The sequence below is a fragment of the Ipomoea nil genome, unplaced genomic scaffold (assembly GCF_001879475.1).
Source record: "Ipomoea nil cultivar Tokyo-kokei standard unplaced genomic scaffold, Asagao_1.1 scaffold3025, whole genome shotgun sequence".
In the NCBI taxonomy this organism is placed as follows: Eukaryota; Viridiplantae; Streptophyta; class Magnoliopsida; order Solanales; family Convolvulaceae; genus Ipomoea; species Ipomoea nil.
Window position 1 is genome coordinate 954,942 of NW_017619453.1, and position 18,453 is coordinate 973,394.

Here is an 18,453-nt window from a genome sequence, read left to right on the forward strand (position 1 = left end):
AAGCACGTGATAAAAGTTTTCGTTGAAAGTTCTCTAAAACATGTTTTGCAACTCTTAATAGGGGTAAGATTAGAGATGGTATACCTATAATTATCATGAAAAGACATGAATAAACTTAAATTTAGTGATTTTTCTTAAAAAGTTGAAAATTCAAAGATCAATAAACTTAGGTGGTTTAAAGCCTTAGCATAGTTAGGGGTGACCGCGGTTCCGGTTCCGGTTCGGTTCCGATTTGGAACCGCCGGTTCCGGTTCCGCAAATGGGGAAACCGGAACCGGAACCTTATATTAAGGTTCCGGTTCCGGTTCACGAGCCGGCGATTCCGGTTAGAACCGCCGGTTCTAACCGGAATTTTGAAAAAACAAAAACAAAAACAAAAACAAAAACAAAAACAAAACAACTAAAGTTAGGCCATGCTATTGGCCTACTGGCCAATAGCATGGCTATTGGCAGCCAGCAGGCCACTGGCCTGCTGGTTTAGACTTTTGAAAAGCCAAAGCCTTGCGGCTTTGGTTTTTCAAATTTCAATTTAATTTTTTTTTTTTTTTTTTTTTTTTACGGTTTGGAACCGGAACCGTCCGGTTCCGGTTCCAATATTATAGGAACCTTAACCGGAACCTTATAGGTTCCGGTTAAGAACCGGAACCGGAACCGTACGGACGGTTCCGGTTCGGTTCCGGTTAGCACAGTGACGGTTCTGGTTACGGTTCCGGTTTGAACCGAAACCGTGGTCACCTCTAAGCATAGTAATCTTAATTGCTTTTAAATTGCACTAATTAATGATGTTTATATTATAAATATCAACCCAAAAAAACATAGGTGGTCCAAAAAAATTCAAAAAATAAAAAAGAAGTTATAATAAGTGACATACCTATCATTCATCCATATTCTCTAAAATACTCCCAAAACTCTTAGCTATCTAATTGGCTAAATTCATGCACTTGCATTATGCCAAGATCAACTCAACATGATGTTTTGAAATCAATTGTCAAGATTAAACATTTATCACTACATCAAAAGTTATAGCTAGTAGCAAAGACACGTCTTTATTTTCTTATACTTGTATAGCAGTTAGCGCCACCTTTCGATAACAAGATGATAGACTCACCCCTCAAATTAAAGCCTCCGCCCAACACATCAACAACAACATAGATGATAGGCACATAATTTTATATTGCTCAAAACGACTATTTGGCAACATGGGTGTTTGGTAAATAGTTGTTAGCGGATTGAGTTAGCGAGTTTGACTAGTTGATAGCATTAGCTGGTTGTAGAAAGATATTTGGTAAATTAGCTGTTAGCTAATAACTGATAGCGGATTACATGCAAAATGGCCTTTAAGGGTATAATTTATTTTCTCAAAAAACTGTTTTGAGCATTTTTGAAATTTTAGCATTTTGAAGTAATAAACTGTTATAAAAAACTAATTAACCAACCATTCATATTGGTTGTTTAATCAAGTCAAACAAATCAAAATTTACTGTGGGCGCGCGCGCACACATTCAATTTTCATTTAAAAATAATTGTGTATTACTTATCAACATTCAAATGCCATCATTGCATCATAACATGTATTCAAATTCTAAAAAGAAAAATTCATTTCAAGATTAAAGATTAAAGATTAGTGAAATAGTTGGAAGAATCATTCAAAAAAAAAAAGGGAAAAAGGTCAAATATGTCATCTAATCAATTTTTGGACTCCATTGCATCAAAATATAATGTTGATGTGTTTACTTGCTACTTTAAAAAGTTTAGAGATCTAATTGACTTCTTAAGTAAAGTTCGAGAGCTTATTTGACCATTTTTCATTTAAAAAATATCATTTCATATTGTCTCGACTCTTAACAAGCTGATAACGTATCATTACCCACTACTTGAGAAGCGGCCCAACAATTATAAATTAAAATTTTCAATGATAATCCATTATATTATATAACTAAAAACATTATTCTATATTGCCCCATAACCAAGTAAATGGAGAGACATTCGAGGATTTGGAGAATTGGAGGTGACCTAAAATTAAGGTTGTCTCAACAGATGCCCGAAGGTTCATATTGTCCTTTCTTGCGGCTATATGTGACACTACACACCAATGTATGTATAGGTGTCTTTGGATGGACAGTAATGAAAGGTAGCAATCAGTCACTAAACTCAAACACCCAACAACATAATTTATTTACTAATTAATAAAATAAAATAAATTCCTGTCCTAATTAACCATATATTTTCGTGATAGCTTAATTTGACAAACGACCGGCTGGCTGGGATGGATCCTTTAACATTTTCTAAATAATTAGTCCATAAATATGTCAATTATTATTTTGTTTCTTAGCAGCAATAATAATAATAATAATAATAATAATAATAATAATAATAATAATTATTATTATTATTATTATTATTATTGATTTTACAACTTGAGTAATTGACGGTTGCACAACTTGTCAAAAATCAAGAATATTGCTAAGAGAAAATGAGGAAATATACATACTATTATTGCTGTAATTAAAAATGAAAGGTTCATAACCCCATACAAGTCACTTTTCAAGGTATTTATAAAGCTCGAAAACTATCATTGATACTTGGCTTAAATTAGAAAAGTAAAGCTCACTAATCACGCTTAATCCAATGATGTGCAAATATGCCTTACAAATCTGAAAAAATGGGCCTGGGCCGACCACTTAGGACGAGGTCAATCGTTAGGCTACTAGCTAGTACCCAATCTATCAATAATAACAATAACACCACAACAATTATAATAAGGAATTGCTAATTTTACATCTCAATATTAGTAAAATTTTGCTTGACGACATAACACAGACATAACACAAACTTGTATGGTCAACATGCAAGAAACGGCTAAAGAGTATCGATGGTGAAAATTTATAGACAATTATATTAAATCATGTGAGCATATAACCATTAATGTGTATCTAACTATCAGCTTAGGCTTTTAGTTGAGATGGAGTACATGCTTCAATTTGGTATCATGGCCAGACCGAAGGTTATGAGTTCGAATCTCAACGCCACTTGAACATATAACCATTAATGTGTATCTAACTATCAGCTTAGGCTTTTAGTTGAAATAGAGTACATGCTTCAATTAATCAATCATCTATTCATCTATCACATACATAAAATTAGATATAGGACTTCATTAATGTGAAAAGTGAAAAACAATATAATAACGAAAGTCATAGACCTTTAGAGATCAAGTTTTTACTACATATAGAGTACATATAAATGACCTTAGAAGTCATTGTCTAATAGCCATGGCCATAGAAAAGGATAGATAGAGAGAGTTTTGTATGAAACTAGTGCATGTCTATTGTCCGGGTGTGAATTTTAACTTCATTCTTGGGCTGCATTATGTAATCATGACTAATGACATTATAGTGACATTAATTTGTTCCTTTAGTTGCTCCTCTCTTTTATTTTTTATGTTTGACTGTCAAAAAAACTTGCAGTAATATAGTGGAACTTGTAACATTTTAAAATGTTATAAATAGGAATTGATACTTGACCTTTTAGTTAATTTAATTAATACTATTGAAACCAACTATGTTATAAACACTTGGCTGATACCTTTATCTAATTATATATTTATTTATGTCATTCACAAGTATTATATATAACTTATTTATATTACATTTATTACAAGTATTAATTAATATAATTAATTGTATCTATATATAAATATTAATATAAGGTTTATTTATTATATAAATTATATAAAGTTATAAACTATATATTTTATAAACTTTATAACTTAATAATATTATAATTATAAAATAAAAATATAACATGTAAATAATATTAGTATTAAATATAAATTAAATAAATTATAATTACATATTAAAAATTAAAATTTAATTACACACACATATGATGTTTATTGTAAAAAATTATAATGTGTTTGATTGGAAATAATGTTAATTGTTAACTTAGAAATTAGGGGTTCAATTCCAAGGCTATACAAAAACTATAAATTTTAATACATTTTTTATAAAAAAAAAAATACTAATAAGTGGGCTGACGGATTGACTGTCATCAACACGTTAAATCACGAATTGGGTTGTGAAAATCTAAACTCATATAAAAAACGGATCAGTCCATTTCTAGACAAATTTGATATAGGCCAGTTCGTATAGGTCGAGCTGATCTATTTTGACAGCTCCAATAACACTAACCCCTTTAATTTACTATTTTTGAATGATCATAATTCATATATACTAAAAAAGAAATTGCTTGATTAGGTCATTTGGGATATGCCAAGCACCATGTGTTCAGATAGCACATCTGTGGCTCTCTTTGAAGAAGGTCACATGATCAAACTCTGGTGGTGGGTATTAACTCTTTGAGTTACAACAAATAGAGAAAGTACATCATATACTACATTGTAATAGAATTAATAGTATTAAAAAAATGTCATAGTATTTTGTTTAAATAAATAAAGGACAGCAGTACTCAAGACAAATTATTTAACACACGTGATTTATTTATCATTAAAAATTCCAATTTCTACAACAAAAAGAAAGCTGGAGAAACAGGCCCAGACAATCTTGAGTTTTCCCAACAAATAGGAATGGAGCACGTATCAGATCTCATTACCGCCCCCTCTGTCGTACCATTGTTAAATATTTAAAGAATTATTTGTTCATAATTAACATATTATGTGTATTTTTTTTTTGAAAGTACATATTATGTGTATTTGAAGATACATAATTTATTAACTACAGACATAATATATTAATTAAATTTACATAATAAATTAACTGTGTGTTAATCATATATTATGTGCTTACCGTTAAAATATTATCAGTAATGTTATTCTAAATTAGATGCTACAATGTAATATATGAACCCTAGTCCATAACTCTTTTATGCAACAGTTATTGTGTGGACCACGTTTTATGCGATCCGCTGTAATATACAAATTTTATAATTCATAATGTACATTATTTTAACACACATTACGGAAAAGTATGGAATTTTCGACCACCTGAAAGTGATGTTAAATCAAGTGGAAAGCCTTGTTCCGACCTCTTTTGGTATCCGGAAAAATCTTTATTGCTATTTCTGACCACTTTTTGCTTTCAACTTGATTTAAGATCACTTTCATGTGATCGGAACATAATTTCCAGTAGTGACATAACGTAAATTATCTTAACTCAGAAGTTTCATTACTATGTACATTATTCTAACACATAATGTGCATTATCTTAACCCAAAAATTTTATTATTCTAACACATAATGTACATTCTTTTAACTCATCCAATTTAGCGACATGATTTTGAACCGTGATCTCATTGGATAGTAATTTGCCCTCTTTTAATACCAGTGGTCAGTGGACATCTTCTTGTCACCGGAGAGATCGAAATAACAACGTAGTATGGGGCAGGTGGTACGAGGAAACCCTACTTTTCAAAACCTCGCAACCTTCCTAAACAATAATCCTCAGAGCTCTCTCTCCGCCGGCGCGATCGTGGGAGGGTGCCTGCTCGGAAGCCTCGACGGCGCGTGCACGGAGAGGCTTCTGCTCCAATGCGCGAGCGCACTGGAGAGCAATGACGTCACGCTGGCTCAGCAAGTGATGTGGGTGCTCAACAACGTGGCTTCCGCCACCGGCGACGCCGCCAACCAGCGGCTGACGTCGTGGTTCTTGAGAGCGCTCGTCTCGCGGGCCGCTAGGGTTTATCCCAAGAGCTACCCCATGTGCGGCGGCGGCGGCGGCGGGAGGGTGATGGCGGTGACGGAGCTCGCCGGCTACGTGGATCTTATTCCGTGGTATCGGTTCGGGTTTTGCGCGGCGAATAGTGCGATTCTTGAGGCGGTTCAGGGCTGCGCGAAAGTCCATATTTTGGACTTTAGCGTCACTCATTGCATGCAATGGCCGACTCTCATTGACGCCTTGGCGGATAGGCCGGAGGGGCCTCCGTCGTCTCTCCGGCTATCAGTCCCTTCGTGGCGGCCGCCGGTGCCTCCATTGCTTAGCCTCTCCGCCGAGGAAGTCGGGCTGCGTTTGGCCAACTTCGCTAAATCCAGATCCATCCCTTTCCAGTTCAGTGTCATTGACATCAACAATGGCGGCCTTGGCTTATTCGAGTAATACTTTATTTACTCCCACTTTTTACTCCACGTTGAAGTGTTAAGTTCTGATTGATATAAAACAATAGTGCACCACTGCTTTTATTCGAGCAAATATCCATTTTGGTTGCACGAGTATTTAGTAAAATGACACTTCTGGTAATCCCTACCAATTTTTATTCACGACTATTGTTTTAGTACTAATTTTCATTCACGATTATTTTTTTAGTGGCACAATTTATCAGACGATCACCCTCCGTTTAAACCATTCCGAAATTTAAAATTTTTAAGAGTATTTTCGTCTTTATCAACTTAAGATTCCAATTTGAACATGAATAAAGGGATTTAAGCGCTAAGATCTATCCCAATTCGCAGTTCTCAACCTCATCGATCCTAACTTAATTTGAGGATGAGAATTGCGAATTAGGATTGATCTTAGGGCTTAAATTCATTTATTCATTCTCAAAATGTAATCTTACTTTGAAAATGACGAAAATACCCTTAATAATTTCATATTTCGGCATATCTTAAACGAAGAGGATGACCGTCATGATGAATTTTGACAATAAAATAATAGTCATGGATAAAAATTGGTACTAAAACAATACTCGTGAATGAAAATTGGTAGGAATTAAACATATTGACCAAAACTGTCATTTTGCTAATATTCATGAGACCAAAATTGGTATTTGCTCATTTTATTCTTTCATTTTTCTTTACTCAATAAAATTTGTACATATTGGGCAAAGGCATTAAGGGCTAAGTCAAAAATTGTTGGAGGAAAGCTTGGAAGGCCGGCCAAGTCGACCACCATGCCTTTCAATATTTGATCATAATAAATCTTCATCCCGGTGGGGTAATCCCGACCGAGTTGATCAGCTGTAAGGTTGTTGGTTTGGTAATTACTAGATTTCAAACTCAACTCCCAGTGATAGGTGTCTATTGACATTCTTGATTTGAACTAGTTAGCTATTGACAAGACGACAGACTTTTTTACCTCCTTAGAGTTTATCTCATGCACATCTTCAAAAAATATACTAAAATATAATATTTTAAAGTACATTATTTTGTATACTATCAAATAATATACACTCAGTACACAAATCATAATATATAAAAAAAAAATTCACCATTCATCTTTTTATGATCTACATACAAATTTACTGTTCAAAAGCCAAGTTCAACACCCTGTCTTTAAAAAATATGACCCTAGCTGCTAATATAGTAACATTTCATGACGTGAGTCGTATTCCATTGATTACATATATTATTTTCCCTTAATAATACACCAACAATAATATTTCTCTTCTTTAATTAATTTCAGGGACGCCGACGAGGCTCTGGTGGTGAACTGCCAAAACTGGCTGCGATATCTGCCGTGCCGCCAAACGTTTCTCGACACCATCAAATGCTTAAACCCGACACTCATAACCGTCATCGACGAGGACGCCGATTTGGACGCGCCAAGCCTGTCGTCAAGAATCGTCAACTGCTTCAACTACCTGTGGATAATCTTCGATTCCTTGGAGACATTCCTGTCCAAGGATAGCCAGCAAAGGACGGAATACGAGGCGGATGTGGGGCAGAAAATCGAGAACATAATTGGGTTTGAAGGAGGGCAAAGGATAATAGAGCGGTTAGAGTCCAGTACAACGTTGTCAACCAGAATGAGGAACAGTGGGTTCGTGAATGTTCCCTTTTCCGAGGAGACGGTTAAGGAAGTGAAGTTTATGTTGGATGAACATGCGAGTGGTTGGGGGATGAAGAAGAAAGAGGATGGCACGTTGGTTTTGACATGGAAAGGCCACAGCTCAGTTTATGCCACCACTTGGGTTCCACCTTATAATAATCATTCAATTCATGATATTTCATGCATATTAGAATCTGATCATTATTCGATCATGAATTAGTCATAGTTGTTGGTTTGGTAATCACAAGATTTCAAATTCAACTCTCAGTATAGGGGTCTATTGTATGGCATTCTTCGATTTGAACTGGTCAGCTATATATATATATATATATATATATGGACAATATAGATTATTTTACCCTCCTTAGGGTTTATCTCGTGCACAACTTTGAGTAGTAGTTGCAGTTTTCCTGATCACCCAAAAGGCCAAAACCTAATCATGGTACCACAATTTGTTTGATTGTTTATTTATTTATTTTTACATTTATGTTCGAAGTTCAAACAACGTACTTCTGTAATATTTCATCATTTGAACCATCAAATAATAGAGAAATTTGTTGTGTTTGCTTGTGAAATTAAGATGGAGATAGAAGGAAAAAGACAACGGTCATGTTTGGTAAAATAATTAGTCTATCAATTAATTTTGGATTGTTTGATCATTATTAGCTGTTTAACTTTGTTAAACAATCAATATAAGTGTTTGATTAATTAGCTTTTTGTAACAACTTATTACTACAAAATAAAAAAATTCAAAAAGCTGCTCAAAGTAGCTTTTTCGATCAACTTTTGAGAAAGTCATTTTGCATGTAATCAACTATCAGCTAACAGTCAATTTACCAAACACTTTTTGCTGCACTATCAACTAGTCAAACTCATTAACCCAATCAGTTAACATATATTTACCAAGTACCCCATCATCTTAATAAGATGCTTAATTTGTGCATGCATGTGATGTGCATGGATGGCTTAGAATAGGTTAGGGTAATGAGTTTTCGTTCTCATGGTGCATGGACCATTACGACAGCAAGTTAGCAACATACTGACCGACACCTACATTCCTTTTTGGAACGATATATATGATGATCCAATAATGGAAAACTTCCGTCGTCCTTGGACAATGGCCCATGGGTTAAAAGGCAAATTTTACTGAGGTCTAGGTCAAAAAATGATGTCGTTTAAAATTTTAGACGAAAAATCTGTTATGGTCAATGTAGCAACTACCAACTACTCTTATAATTTAGTTTCATTTTATATATACTGGAATTTTATTACAACACTACCACAATATCGTTCTAATTCAACTACAATTTCATTTGACAATATATACTCAGTATGTAAAACATGCTATTTAATTGCATTTTATACACAATATAGTTTCATTGCAGCAACATTAAAATTATTCAACTATAATTTCATTTGACAATATAATTTCACTTCAATATGTGAAACTTGATATTTAGTTTCATTTTGTACACATTGTGTTGGTCCCGGTAGTGTAAAAGGAGAGTCGGGGGGGGGGGGGGGGGGGGGGAGGGGGGAGGGTTTGAATAGACTCTTTTCGAATTTAAAAACGAAACACGAGAGGATGATGCACAACGAAAATTTTGTGTGTTCTTTTTAGTGTTTTTTTGCACGCTTTTGTTATAGAAAGATTAAGATGTGATGATTGTGGATGATATGCAATGCAAATGATAGTATGCACGAAAGTAATAACCAAGAGAGAGAGAGGATTTATATAGTGGTTCGGTTATTAACAAAGCTTACTCCATTCTTCATTCACAACTCGTGAAAGGGTTTGCACTATCACTCCTTAGTACAAACAAAGCCAAGCTATGTCCTTGATCACTAAGCCGGACCACAACTTGCTAGATTTTTCAACTCCTTGAGTTTACTCCGCCTCTATCAACTTCTTCAGAGTTGAGGGTTGGAATATGTTGATGTAGTTTCTAACTTGAAATCTTGGCTTGAGATTGCTTGATCTTCGATAAAAAGCAACAAGATTTCCTTGATGTTATGAAGACTTAGATGAATGGATGATATTCATGAAAATAAGTCTTCACAACTACACACTGATTTTGAAAGCTTAGGATGATCTTTTTGAAAGCTTTTTAGATAGCAAAGAGTGATAAAAACCAGCACATTCTTCAAGTGATGATGAAGATGAGTATTTATAGGCCGGGTGAGAAATCCATCCGTTGGAGGGAGATGGAAATTTCAAACATATTAACCATGTTGGGAAAAATACATCCAAAGAGTGCGTTTTAGCAAAGAGGCTTGTCCCACATTGGTTTCCCAAGAGGATATTTCCCACTATTTCACTACCAACCCAAATGGGCCCTTTGAAGTGTTTTCTAGAGAGAGGAAAGGGGAAGCCTCGCGCGCGTCACCGCCGCCGCCCGCCCATTCGGTTCGCACGCGCGTCGCGGTGTGGTCAAAGTTTTATTCTTTGTCCGAAATTTTTGCTCTTGAATTAGTCTTTACTAGTCCCATTTTTGCGCTCCTGAAACATTCTTGTGGACAGGAGAAATTCGAGCTACGTAGTGGATGGTTTATGCGCAGCCTCTCCTTTCTTTGCGCTCATTATTGTGGTAGTAGTGGGGAAGGCAGTTGGTATAAACTAATATAAATACCCAGCCTTCCCATAACACAAATGCAATATAGTTTCTGCATTAATACGTATACTCTGTGCAAACTATACGTGAGATACTTCTGTGTTTGCTGGTCGAAAGCCCCGGAATTAAAAGACTTGCACGGTCTCCGGAATTAGCTTTTAAGGCAGTGTGTCTATACACACGTCACAGAAACTAAACAAATAACTATCTATTAATCTCATATCCAACACACACCCAAAACACAACAAACCAGTGTGTAATGACCTCTAGGTAAGGAGACTTAAATGTGGTTGTACTGTGTAGCCGTTGGTTTCAAAAATTATCCAACCAATTTGTCATTTTGTGCATATAAAATGTACTAATCATTAAATGCTCTTTGATATTTGAAATTTCATTCCTAGGGCACCAATTGTCTAGGACGATTTACCCCAGCACTGAGACTTAGACAAATATGCTTCTGATAGCATATGAATCTTGTCTAATCAAGTCAGGCTTTGACTTGTAGTCTCGGGTCATGAGATAACGAAAGATTGACTTTATTTTTCATTAATATCTTCATACACGAGAGATGAATCCTTCCATGACTTTGGACTCAGTTGATCTCTCGGCCTTCTCTTGATCTTCTCTCTTCTTCAAATAGTTCTAACTTACTAAATACAACTCTGTTTCGTGTAAATATGCTACTGAGCACGAATCACATGGTGAGTTGTAACAACTTTCGTCTAGCGCGAAAGATGCAGAATAGAGTAAAAGAGTGGTCTACATTCCTAGTTAGTTTGGTATCATCAAAATCTAAATACACTTGTTCCTAACACATTGTAGTTTCATTACCGTACAACTATAAAGCACCATTATAATTTAACTACAGTTCCATTTGACAATATACACTCAATATGTGAGATATGTTATATAGTTTCATTTTATACACTATAGTTGATAAGTGCATTTTTGTTCATATTTTTAACCCTCCTTAATCCATTTTATTTATGGAATTGCTTTAAAACCTGTGCGGATTACGACTCATTTGTGTTGATTTTATTTGAAGGTACAATTATTCATGACAAGTCAGAAATTGAAGAAATTTGGGCGATTTTAAGCAATACTTGAGCTAAGGAAATAAGGAATCAATCGAAGAGCATAGGCGTCCCCGTACCCCCTATTTCATATTTAAGCGTTTTTGGGAACTTTTTGAGGGGGAAAGACCTTAAGTCTTTTTCTTTTTCTTTTTCTTTTTTTTTTTAATTTTTTTTAATTTTTTTTAATTTTTTTTTTTTAGTTTAGATAAGTTTAGAATACCTATGAACATTTTTTACAATATTTCATTTATTAATTCATCGTCACTCATATTTTTAATTCTTAATAATGAAGCATTAAGAAGATTGTATGGAATAATATCAAATATTAATTAAGTCAAAATAAAATAAATAAAAACATTTATTTATTATATTTATTTAATCAAAAATCAATATCCAAAACAATAAACATTGGCTCCTAGAACATACATGCCTAACACTATTATCTTTTGATACAAATTTATTTTTAATAAATTGCACTTTTATTTTGATGCATGTGTTGCAACTCTAATGAACCACAACCACTAGCTTAGTACACTAAAAATGAAAATTCAATATATATATATATATATATATATATATATATATATATATATATATATATATATATATGTATATGATCAATGATTCATTATCTTTCTAGGTACGGTGAGCCTTGTCCACCGCATAAACATGCATGTTATTAATCTCACCTCTTGATTTTTGTTTGATTGTAAGTTTTTTGTTTTGTTAAAAAAAATCAAATAATAGAGGAAATTGTTGTGTTTGAGAAATTAGGATTCGATATGATGAAGATGGAAGAAAAAAGACAGCATCCTAATAAGATGCTTTGTGCATGCATGTGATGTGTTAGAATAAGTTGGGGTAATGTGTTTTCGTTCTCTTCGTGCATGGACCATTACGATAACAACATACTGGCTGACAACTACTTCCTTAATTGGATCGACATATATAATGATCTCATCATCATCGAAAACTTAATATATAATGATCTCATCATCATGGAAAACTTACTTTTTGGAATTGAGATAGATATTGCTTATAATTTTGAACATTAATGTTTTTTTGAGTATTTTCTTATGTTTATTAACCCCCACGCCAACACATATAATTAGGATCACATTAAAACAAGATCAGAACAAGACTCTTATAAAAAAAATGTAGAGCAATTTCATCCATTCATCTTTGTTGATTTAATAATGTAACTGTTTTTTTTTTTTTTTTTTTTTTGGTTTTTTGCATATTTTGTCGTGCACATGGAGTTTTTTCGCCTACTACTACTAGCTACTATTGCTATTATTATTATTATCAGTGTTGCAAAAATCCCGCTTAGGCACCGATTAATTGATGCCTAGGCGCTAGGCGCCCCTAGGCCGTGGTGATTTCCCCTCTAGGCTCCCGCCTAGGCCCCCACCTAGTGCCTAACTCGACCGCCTAGCGCCGAGTTAACTCGTCCATTTCTGTCGAGTTAGCTGAGTTAACACGGCTAACTCGACCTTGCTAACTTTTTTTTTCATATATATATATATATATATATATATATATATATATATATATATATATATATATAAAATGACATATATGCACCTACACACGTGCACTGATTTTCTTTTTTTTAGTTTGCCGCTTAGGCGCCGCCTAAGCGCTACTCTACCGCCCAAATAGCGCCTAGCGCCTATTGCAATCATGATTATTATTATGTCTTATCTCTAGGGACATTTGCCATCATCGGTGGTTCTGAGCGGTGGTTCTAAGGATGCACATTGGTGCGCTTAGTGCGGTGCATTATAGGACGTTGGGATGTGCATTACTTCGAGGGCGTTGGTTGTGCACCGCATGATCAGTTTTGAGGGGTATAGGTGTTGGGAATAACACCCAAATAAGTGTGAATTATTTTCATCCACAATAAATTGTGGAGTGAGGTTTAACTCCTACAAATGTGGTCCTATTTTAGTGGAAATTTAATGGCTAAGAGAGGAGGACCAGGTAATTCTATAGCTATAAATACCCTGCTCCTCCCTGAGCTCTAAACGCTCAATACATTCTTCTCTTCTTCTCTTTTGCAATCTTGAGTTTCGGTGTTAACTGGTCGAAAGCAACCGGTAAGACTGTTACCGTCTCCGGGCAATATTTGCTTTTAACGTAGTGTCTTGCGCACGTCACCGATTGATTCAGGATTTCTTCTATACTCAGCCTATATAAACAGTAGCCTAGATCTACGACATATTCTGACCAATTTACCAACAGTTAAAAGCAAATATATGTGCTTAAGTTATCATGTCGACCTTCGGATCTAAACCTCCTCTGACCTCGCCAAGCTCGAACCTCTCACCGGTCTGAACTACTGCCTATAGGCGATTAAGATGATGATCCACTTCAAGTCTGTCGAACTCTGAGCTAAGTATTATTTCTTTAATACATGTGTGTGTGTTAATTCTTTTAATGGGTGTTAGAAATATTTTCATGCGTCATCACCACGTTATATTTCATCTTTTGGTTCGTTCTTTTCAGTGTGCACAACATGAGGATTGACATAACTAAGAGATAATTAGCTACATGCTTTTCAGCACACAAAATTATTAATATTCTGTATATATTATGACTTAGTCATTATTAAATCTTGTGCTCTTGAATTTAAAGTGTAAGCAATTATAGTTACGATGATGATATATCACATAATTATCTTTTATAGCATATTGGTCTTGAAGAATTGAAATAGCAAGACCATTATATTACTTAAACATGCTCTCTCACTCTTAACATCCAAGATATATAAATGGTTAATCTTGATGATCAATATCTCATGCATATTGTTATGTCTATGTGTAGGCATGTGTTTCTTGGATTTAGAGTTGTTCGAAAATGTTATATATGATGTTCTTCACAAAATGAGATCAAAAAGTGATTATGCGTTAGATAACTGGGAAACATAAATTTAAGTGATGCATGATTAATTTATTAGTGGGGGCTATTTGTTCCTTCAAATTGAATATGAGATGCATATATAATTATATATCTTTGTTACATGGTTTTAAAGATTTGAATCATGTACTAAAATTATTTGTATAAAGATATAATAAGTATATATATCAGTCTTTGGTTGCAATTTGTTTGTAGCATGGAGTTGAAGAGTCATTATTCATGTATACTCTTTGCATAGCTCAGTCTTGCCAATGAGATTTGCCTCCTCATATTTTAATATGACACATGCATACTTATATGATAATAGACTATCATATGCAAATGATTGTCTTGAGCATTAGTAGTCATATATTATTGGCATTGACCATGTCCCTTAAAATTATCATAATGACATAATTTAGAAGATGGTTTGCCTATATCTTTGCATTCAATCGATTATTATCTTTTGAGAGCATGTTAAACGTGAAATATATATTGTGACAAGCATTTTAGAAATCACCATTCCATATTTTGTATAGTGAGTGCTTTGAATATTATATAGAAAATTAACAGCGGTGTACACGAAGATAAGTGAATTGTTATTATTCACATGTATGAGCTTTATGAATTTGTTGTGTTAGACGTGATGATTTAACACTACTGCTAAGTGATTAAATCATCAATATGATATAAAGTCTATAAATTGTGTACTTATGCACATGTCAATTTACAACATTATGTGTTATTATTGTGGATATGTTACAAACATTGCACTATTTGATGAGATACATACTATATTACAGTCACATAATCTTAAATATTTAAATTGTGTACTGAGTTTAATTTCAAAGGCTTTACTCACATTTATGGTGGTAGCATGGAAAAGTCATTGTTCTTGAATACTCTGTCTAGGAAGATGGTTTTTAAGAAAACTTCGGTTTTACCACTCGACCTGGGAGATTTAAGAAGTATGGTGTTGATCATGCAGGCTAGTTAGAGCGCCACTTGATCTTCACCTGAAATGAGGTTGACTCTCATATGTTGTTAATCAAAGCTTTGCAATAGAAATTGTTGAAGTACTGCAATAGTAATATTGATCTGCATCTTATGAAGGCTTTATATGAGTTTTAATTTTCTCAAGGGAATGGAAAATTGTGCAAGTGGCAACTCTGAAGTCTCATTGTTGAGAGATATTTCCGAATAAATATGAGTTCGAACATATTCCTTGTGTATAACATTAATTTCTTATAAGAATATGATGTGAAATTTGTGATTATGTTGTTCAACTTGATGTAGCATGTAGACAACATTATTTCTATGGCTTACTAACAATGAGCGTTTGTATATATATTATTTAAACTCTTGCTTGAGTCATATTGAAATACCTATAATTCCTAATTAAAGGGTAATTGTGATCAATTGAGATAACCAAGTTTGTTGAAATATATTCAACTGTTGAGCATGTATCAGGCAGAGTGCGAAGCTTCTATAATGCTCCACAAAGCAAATCGGCAAAACTCAGTCTACAAAGGAGCTAATGTTGGGCACCAAAGATCAGTCTGGGTAAGAGATCAAATACATTTGACAACAAATATTTGTAAGTGTTGCATTGTGGGGGTAATAAACTCCTTATATTCTCATCAGAAGTTTCTTTGTGGTATTGAGAATAATGATGAAAGAGAATGTTTCATGTTCAACATGAAAATATCAAGGGATTATTTACGAGTAAACAATGTACTCGTCAAAGTGCATGTAAGTTTGGTCAAGAGAATCAGCTTACTTGAGGGCTAATTATGAGGATTAGTCGCTGACTCATTGGAAGGACTTAAAGTCCAAGTGGTAATGAATTCGTGGTGGATCCCACTTCTGTGGTCAAGCGAAGCCATGAAAAGAGTTACAAAATAGTACACTAGTTGGTCATTCCGACAGTGTGTGTACTTGTGAGGTTGAGCTACAACTCTTAATGAATTCATAACTCTTTGAGAAAGGGTGGTTTTGTTGAGACAAACCTAATGAATTCACCGCATAATGACATGAGTACAAAGTGCTCTTGGTGACTTATACTCAATTGGGATGGTCTATGTTGAGGTAAACCTAAAGAGATCCCTAACTTGAGTAGAAAAGGGCTAACCGCCTCTTAAGAAAGATAATGGGATTATCCCAAGAAGCTGAGTGGCTAAGAAATATGTTGATAAACGGCGAGTTTTGGGGGTGTCTAGCTAACACCTTCACTACATATACATTGTGATTCACAAACTGTAGTTTACATTGTAAAGAACAATGCCTATGATAGAAAGAAAAGAGTTACAACTGATTTATGTACTTAACTACTCTATAAGCCTTTAAAGGTGGTCTATACTGAGATAGACTTGATAGAGTTAAAAGTCTATATTGAGATGGACTTGACAAGACATAAAAAACTATAATGTGATTAGACTTGTCAGAGTTAAAAGTCTGGTGAAATAGACTTAGACATGGTGGAAGTCTATATTAAGATAGATATAACAGACTTGTATAAGCTAGATCAACAATGGAGAATGAATTTATACCTCTTGATCTAGTTGGGCAAAAAGCCGAGTGGCTGAGAGACCTACTGGCAGACGTGCCATGGTGGGAGTGTGCTACACCGTCTATGCCCATACACTGTAACTCACAAAGAAGGCACATTACGGTCATACATGAGTCTGTAAGACAGTTGATTACGACTGGAGCACTCACATTAGAGTATATGGAGCCCGAGAAGAATTGCAGATCCTCTCGCTAAAGGACTAAATAGAAAGGCCGTCCTCGATACGTCGAAGGAAATGAGCTTAAAATCAACAAAGTAGGCCAAGCTTACGTACTCATAAAGCAACTGAACATGAGATGTTCTAAGCTAGGGTCTACACAGAGGTAGACCACAAGTCAAAGAGTTTGACTTCCGAAGAATCTGCATAATGGGTGCTGATGTGTGCACATGAGTTCAAAACTACCTCTCCTTTGCTAGTTCAAGATTCAATTCACTTAAGGAGAAAGTTACTCAAGTCACTACGTGTCAGTTCAAGGTTTAAACCACTGGCATTAAGGTCAGCGCTCACTTCCGCTCAGACATCGACTGCATTCACACTTGTTGAGTGTGTGGGGGATGTTGGGAATAACACCCAAATAAGTGTGAATTATTTCCATCCACAATAAATTGTGGAGTGAGGTTTAACTCCTACAAATGTGGTCCTATTTTAGTGGAAATTTAATGGCTAAGAGAGGAGCAGGTAATTCTATAGCTATAAATACCCTGCTCCTCCCTGAGCTCTAAACGCTCAATACATTCTTCTCTTCTTCTCTTTTGCAATCTTGAGTTTCGGTGTTAACTGGTCGAAAGCAACCGGTAAGACTGTTACCGTCTCCAGGCAATATTTGCTTTTAAGGTAGTGTCTTGCGCACGTCACCGATTGATTTAGGATTTCTTCTATACTCAGCCTATATAAACAGTAGCTTAGATCTACGACATATTCTGACCAATTTCCCAACAATAGGGTTAGGGTTTAGAGGTTTAGGGATTTAGGGTCCACTACTTACGTAAAGTTGTACAATTGTGTACACTTGCTTGCGGTGAATACATTATGTGGGGTAGTGATGTGCATATACTGTGTTAGTTTTGGTGAGCTATATGTTTAGGTTGTGTTTGCAAAAATTTTGTGAAATGGATGTGATTGATATATTATGAACGGAGCAAACCAACCCAAGAAACAGAGCAAGCTATGTATTTCATTGTTTTGAAGGGAAAACAAAGCCAAAAAAAAAAAAAAAAAAAAAAAAAAAATCTTTTAGTTTTGTGGCCAAAACAAGAAGAAGAAAAGACAGTATCATCTAAATAAATTGCTGCATGTGATCTGATGTGCATGGAAGGGGTTCTGAGTTTTCGTTCTCTCTGTGTATGGACCATTATATATTATATATGGTGACAGAAAGCCACTTCTCTTATTTGATGAAATGTATGATACTATGATCTTAATTGTCGAAAACTTTCTAGGAATTAAGATCCATCGTCTAAAGGCATAACTGACGTAGGCGTGGTCCATCCATGTACAATGAGTTAATGTCACCATTGTC

At 34.7% G+C, this 18,453-nt stretch overlaps 1 protein-coding gene across 1 annotated transcript; it reads left to right on the forward strand.

Moving 5' to 3' along the window:
* The first annotated feature begins 5,355 nt into the window (after positions 1-5,355).
* On the forward strand, positions 5,356-8,110 carry LOC109163451 (scarecrow-like protein 32). Its single transcript, XM_019312199.1, has 2 exons — positions 5,356-6,106; positions 7,413-8,110. The coding sequence occupies exons 1-2, from the start codon at positions 5,394-5,396 to the stop codon at positions 7,996-7,998; spliced, it is 1,299 nt and encodes a 432-aa protein (XP_019167744.1). The 5' UTR covers positions 5,356-5,393; the 3' UTR covers positions 7,999-8,110.
* Positions 8,111-18,453: the final 10,343 nt, after the last annotated feature.

What these genes read in the sequence shown, in the direction of transcription:
- LOC109163451 (XM_019312199.1), top strand. Translation starts at nt 5,394, where the DNA reads ATGGGGCAGGTGGTACGAGGAAACCCTACTTTTCAAAACCTCGCAACC. An exon ending in GGCGGCCTTGGCTTATTCGA is followed by an intron (nt 6,107 to 7,412) that starts GTAATACTTTAT and finishes AATTAATTTCAG; the next exon opens with GGACGCCGACGAGGCTCTGG.